Raw genomic sequence first — 6,724 nt, forward strand, 5'->3', positions numbered from 1 at the left:
GTATGTTGAAAAAACCCGAAAATTAAGGGATTTGATGAATGTTTGCAAGAAGAGCAACATAGTTAGCTGTTATAATATTAAGTTAGGTGCCTGCAACTATGAGATGAAGTAAGTACACACAAATCGTTTCTGTATATAGTAATAATATAGGTAGGAATGACTCCGATGGGTAAGCTCAATTTCCTAGCCAACCGCTATTATTTACTCATCTCTAATATGCAAATTTTTAGAGGGTAAGAGTCATTCTTATAAATTTTCTATAAACAATTTTATAGAACACATAATTGGCTGTAGATTGCTAAGAAAAATATTGTCCTAGTCGCCACTCCGTGCAGAATTGTTTAGAAGGCCCATGCATTGATACATTGTAACTCTTCTTCCTTGAGACCCCGTTCGCTCCCCAATGCCCTTGTGGGACAATCCCTCGCGGAGGAGCGCTGTTCTTCTCGTACTGTGTACTCATGGTGGCGACTAAGACAATGTTTTTCTTATCATTCGATAGCGAATTATATCTTTTACAACATTGTTCATGGTAAAATTCTAAAAATAAAATTTATAGAATTAGGAAATTTAAAAAAATAAAAAACTAAGAGCGTGAGAATTCGTTTCATTGAGTACAAGAGAAAATAAATTATTACTGCATAAAAGGGGCATGAATAATAGTTATCTACTTTTTAGAGGGGTTAATTCACATTTACACTAATATTAATATCAGGGGCGTCTGCAGGGGTGGAGGCTTTAGATAGCTCCCCAATTTTATAACTTGTCCCTGCATTTGTTTAGTTTCTAGGATACTTATCCCATGGGCACCTACACCCCTTCCGAAATTACTATTATAGGAATGGAACGCTAAAATCTCATTTTTAGTGTTCATTGTTCAAAAAAAAAAAAAAAAAATGCGTTCTGTTCATAACCCTGTCAAATATGTCATCTATCAAAGTTGCCAACATATACTTTTCTTTTTGGTTTATATTCACGAGGATTTCGATAATTTTTACATTCCCAAATTATGTACTCAGTATTGTTTGAAACAACCAATCCGTGTAACACCATTTCCCCATCTCCCCTATATAATAAGTTACATTGTCACTTACTTGTAACTTAGTTACAAATTACATTACAAACTTGTTAAATGTTACATTTAAATAAGGGAAAACAAAAAGCTGTGTCAATGGTTTAAGCTACCTTGAAATGTAGACTTGTAAACTCTACTTTAAATTGAGACTGTATTTTGAAGACTTGTCTTGTGTTCAAAATCAAAGTCTCAAAAGTATTCCATTTGTTTTTTATTTGAAAGTTAGGACTCCATACAATCTTTTAACCAACTTTCTAACTTCCATTGAATAAAAATTACACTTCAATGTACCTTTTATATCTAGATAGATAACTTAATTTGAGTAAGAATAAGTACAAAATGTTAATGTTTATTTGATATTTTAAAATTGAGGATTGATTTGTTCTCCGTTACTTTTTTCATTATAACTAATTTATATTCAACTCCAGGAAAGCTTTCTAACTCAAATCAAGAAATGAATAATGAAAAAATTGGAATGCATTCCGAATAAATCTGAGAGCTCTAACAGAGTATTAAAAAATTATTTCAGGACTTGCACTTGATATTGAAGACTTTGAATTTTACATAGAGTACAGAAAAAGGACTTTTTCTAACTTCCTCCATACGTCATTTTTGTTAGTATTTGTCGAATCACAATAGTAGTTTTTATAAAATGATATGAGAGAACAACTTAAATTTACGATCGCTGTTTTATAAATAAATACTTGTACACAATTAAAATTTGGATATACGAGTATATAGTATTATGCAATGACAAACAAATTTAAATTTAAAAATATATAAACATCTGGAAAATAAACGTTTCTATATATTATATAAATATTATTAGGATTCAAAATACATATTCTAAAATCTAATATTTAATTTAAAAAATATATAATCACTTTATAAATCAGTCACTTAATTTTCTAAAGTTAATTGGTGATAAGAATCATTCTGACATCTTTTTGCGCAGAAAATCCAAGCATAATTTATAAATATCATACTTAGAATTGCAAATTCCAAGAATTTATTCGTGTAAACAACTTTTATAGTTGCCAATATAAACAGTGTGTTATACTTATTTTCCAAAGCGGTTATTATTATTCTTTAATTCTTGAGAGGGAACATCAAAGTATAAAGTTTATGTGCTGTTGAAAGACGGAGAGTAACAGTGAGGATTTGTTTGAGAGTTATAAGCCTTTGTTAGACTCAGAGTCTCATTGAAGATTGACATTTTAGTAATTCCTGCTTGTAGCCTTGCTAGATACGGAGTGTAATTTGTGTTTCTTTCCTTCATCTCATAGCTGCTTACAGCTAATTCAATGACAGGTCATGACGGCCAAGCTACTCTTTTCCTCAAAAAATTCCCTTTTCTTTTTCCCTCAAATTGTCAGTGTTACCATGTTAATGTTTGGTCTTATTTTTAAGATAACAGCATTGCTTAGAATTTATAACTTTTATAATTATTCTCATGCATGGAATCCAGGATCAAAATGGTGTACTTCTCTTCAAATAGTCCACTAATTTTTCAACTAAGAAAATATTTCCTTTACCAAGAGGATCACAAGCCTCTAGCCATCTTTGTAGCGTTTTATTTTGATAGAAAGGCTCAGAGCCTATGTTAAGGTAAGACATTTCACATGCTTGTTGTACGTGTTGACGTGAGATTTGTCCATTTCCGTAGTGATCCCTTTCTTGTAAAAAATATCTGAAATTATCTATATTAAATCTTGGGCTTGCTCTTATAATATCCCCTAATTCCAATAGGAGTCCTGCTTCTTTCCGATCCATAAAAAAGTAGGTCCTATAATAACCAAAGTTAAAATCACTATTGATATGATATACATATAAAATTGACACAGAATGAAAAATTAAGTAGTTCGAGGAAATCTAGCTTAAAAAAATGGTACAAAAGAGAGAACACTTGCAAATTTATTACTAAAGAGGGGATGTGTGTAAATAAAAAACTAAGTATAGTAATTAGAAAAAGAAAAACGGTTGATGCATTTTCTCATTCTGTTCCTTTTTTCGTTATTTAATAATTGTTTGTGTGTTAACATCTCCCTCTAAAAGAAGAGGTCCAGTCTACCTATGCTTACAGCCTTAATATGTAACTATTTGAATTAATTCAAATAGTTACAAATTAGGGCGGAAATAGATTAAAAATACAAAATAAAATAGATATATATGAATTTAAGTATAATTATAATATTTTCACTACCCTAATGTATTTTTGTTTTTTTAAATGTGGAAAGTTCTCCTAATTTTTGCAATAATTCATTTTGTCCCTCAAAAATCATTAAACAGGCAGCGCACTATTTCAAAACCCCTATCTCTAGTTATTACATAGATCATGTAGTTATCTTTATTGTTGGTATATCCCACCATGAAAAAATAGAAAGAAGAGCCCTAAAATCAATTGGTAGCAGCTTGCAAATTTTTCATTTATTCGTAGATTACTACACTTCTTTTTCGTCCTCTGTCCCCCACACGGAGACATTACAAAGAGCTAATCAATTCATTTTTATTATCTTTGAAAAGGTGATGTGATAATGTCTCCTCCTATTGTGGGACCTATGATCAGTGATGTATAAAATATGCGCTACTGGTATGCAAAAAAGAAATAAATCTAAAATTAACGTGATAATCCTAGCAATTTGAAGAATATTTGCGAGGAAACCAGTTTAGCTGTCATGAAGTTTTATTATATCAGCTGTAAGTATATATTCTTCTACAAGAATGAAATAATAATGAAAAAAACTTTGGAAAATAAAACACCCTGTTCAGATTGGCAACTAGAAAAAGTCACTCCCGCATTCTATGATAAATTTCTTACAGGTCTGCTTAGAACTGCATGGCTACATGATCTAAAAATACTAATGTAACAACGAGCGTAAAGTAGCTAAAGTTCAGTGTGTCATATTAAAAAAATCATGATCATGTTTACATTGGATGCTCAAGAGCTGATAGAAAATGGTCTTTATGTATCTCAACGGAAGTAATAAAAATATTGCTTAAAAAAGTCCTTTAGTATTTGTGTTTGCACCAATTTAAACTTGTGCATAAGATTCAAAGATTAAAAAAAAAGTGAAAATTTTTCAAATTGACTAGGCCATGAATGTGGGTAACAAAACTCTTAAATTTTTTTGTGTTAATTTGCGCAATGTCGTTTACACCTGCTAGTACTTAATAAAAATAGTAAGTAGAAAAATTGACAGCAGACCATAAAATATATAGCTAATTTTATGCTACTGGGATAACTCTGCGAAAATATCTACAATTTATTTGTTGAAATCTATCAGCTGTTTATTTTCTACTTATTTAATATGTCCTTTACTATTGTTCAGAACGTTGATTGGCTAAAAACGACCTAGCTGATTATGAACTGATTCCAAGTTATTTCTGAAAGGAAAGTAGACACGGTGTTACCATGGCAATATAAAAATTCACACTATACTTTTTGTAAGCTGCCAAATTTTCTCAGTCTTTTCCCTTGATCAGTGTTTGAACGTTGATTGGTTGAGTTCGAATTTTTGTGCTTCTTTTTGAAGGAAATGTCGTGAGATACAGTACAGGTAATAATGTTATTGAACTCTAGGCTTGTTTCTGAATAATTAAATATCCTAAAATACGAACTGAAACTAAAATACGTACTTATCGTCAAAAGGGGATGATGCATAATCCTTCGGATGATTGAATGAAGGTAAAGTTGGTGTTTTATTCAGTCTAGCTGGAAGTGAACTACTCATACTCGCCATGCTGAATCTACTTGAAGTTCTTAAATGACTCGAAGAGGAGCAACCTTCTACATAATTTGAACTTTTCAAATCAAGTAAATATTGCAGTATGTCTTCGTAATTTGAAAATCCATATTCATTCGGTGCTATATGTCTTTGTAAGAGTTGATCAAGAACGTGGAGAACAGGTACCTACATAAATTAATGATTGGTATATGAAAAGCCTCCCTTTAGATATATGTAATTTTAGAGGTTTTTTCATTACGTTATATTTTTCGAAAATCATTCGTATTTGAGGACCATAGAGAATTTGCTCCCTATCCCGATCCAAATTCCTCATTTCCCTTAAAATAATATTTAAAGTTCTTGAAGAAGTTGATCTGAGAGACGATTCTAAGACATTTTTCAAATAAGCTTCATCCAAATTAGTTGTGGCATTATCCGTCTGAGGACAGATCTGCGGAAGGAAGAAATGTCGATTTTGATTATTGTCCACTCGAATAATAAAAGTCTCATTTAGCTTTATTTTTTGCTTCCCTAGTATTTGCTGTGTGCTTGAATGATGGAAGACTTCATTTGAAGATGAGGTAGGTGATTGATTGTCCTGTAAGAATTTAACAAATGTAAGATCAATCATGATATTATCTAATAGTTGAATGTTGGTGCTAATTTCCCTTGATTCACAATAGTTTAATACGAATCTGCTTATAAAACTCTGGTAAAGACTTGAAAAGTTGATTGTCGTCATTCATATGTAGGTTTTTTAATCCACTCTATTGTATTTCTGATGACAATGTCATTTGTCAAATGAGTTAACATAAAAGTAGTACTGAACAAAAATCAAAAAAGTAAGTAATGTCCAATGATTTTTTTTTACATCCTTCCATGGACATTTTTGAATCAATTATAGGCTTTTTATTTAATTTTTTGGTATGAGTTGATATATTCTAAAATTTTTACTATAATTGTGAGCCTTCAATTGAAATATGAGCGTTAATTTGACCTCTCTATGGGCTTCCAAATCAAATTTATTAATTATTAATTCTTCCATTGTGACGATAAATTTTTGGTACTTTAAGTAGTGCAGTTTGCAACGTCTCCAAAAGGTTTCATAAGAATAATTTATTGATAGAACTCGACAATAATATTTCGTCGAATAGTAGAAAATATGTAGAATCCATATATTATTTTGAAAAAATATATATGGTATTGACAGGCCGCAAAAATCATCTCCAAAATATATCATTGGAGTTTAAACTTACGGACTCACTTTCAGAAGTTGAATCCAGTCCAAACCATTCCCGATTAACACTCGGTATTTTCCGTAGCTTCTTTCTTTTGTTATAGTATCTCCGAAAGGAATCATATTTTTGGGAAGGAGTTGGTCTTTGATATGGTATTGCCTGGAGTGGAAGATCCATAATACTTACATATTATAAGCTAAATCATTTTACTACTGACATTAAGACTTATTAATTATGCATTTACCTTCCTTTTTTATGTTCTATAAAAGCTTACCTTGCTTTAATAATAAATAATACCCTGATCGAGTACGTTGTTCAATTACGTATGTATGTACTATAAAGGATTTGTAAAAGATTTAATCAGATACTTTCTACTTACTTCACTTCAAATACCATTGCTCCTATAAAAGAAAAATTGTTGAAATTTCTATGCAGGATTTATTGAACGTCTCGATAATACGTAATTAAATACTGCAATTCCACTTTTCTTTTTTGGCATTATTAGATGAAAATTCATTTAATAGAGTATGTAGGCAAACAAAGAAAAATCGCTCATCATATAATTTATAATTGAGTCTATAGGGAGAACGTTTGCTGCTAAATAATTTAAATTTATGATATTTCGTGAATTCAAGTCAGAATTGTTATATTTAAAAAATTAAATAAATAGAAAATAAATTCAATAT

At 30.5% G+C, this 6,724-nt stretch overlaps 1 protein-coding gene across 2 annotated transcripts; it reads right to left on the reverse strand.

Moving 5' to 3' along the window:
* Positions 1 to 1,745: 1,745 nt before the first annotated feature.
* Positions 1,746 to 6,255, reverse strand: LOC121120866 (uncharacterized). Of its 2 annotated transcripts, none has more exons than XM_040715762.2 (4): positions 6,065 to 6,255; positions 5,060 to 5,398; positions 4,712 to 4,986; positions 1,746 to 2,861 (listed from the first exon to the last, which is right to left on the reverse strand). In XM_040715762.2, the coding sequence occupies exons 1-4, from the start codon at positions 6,158 to 6,160 to the stop codon at positions 2,546 to 2,548; spliced, it is 1,026 nt and encodes a 341-aa protein (XP_040571696.1). In that variant the 5' UTR covers positions 6,161 to 6,255; the 3' UTR covers positions 1,746 to 2,545. The 2 variants fall into 2 exon arrangements, with proteins under 2 accessions (XP_040571696.1, XP_040571694.1); XM_040715760.2 differs by having other exon boundaries at positions 6,057 to 6,255.
* Between the last annotated feature and the right edge of the window lie 469 nt (positions 6,256 to 6,724).

The sequence above is a fragment of the Lepeophtheirus salmonis genome, chromosome 6 (genome assembly GCF_016086655.4).
Source record: "Lepeophtheirus salmonis chromosome 6, UVic_Lsal_1.4, whole genome shotgun sequence".
In the NCBI taxonomy this organism is placed as follows: Eukaryota; Metazoa; Arthropoda; class Copepoda; order Siphonostomatoida; family Caligidae; genus Lepeophtheirus; species Lepeophtheirus salmonis.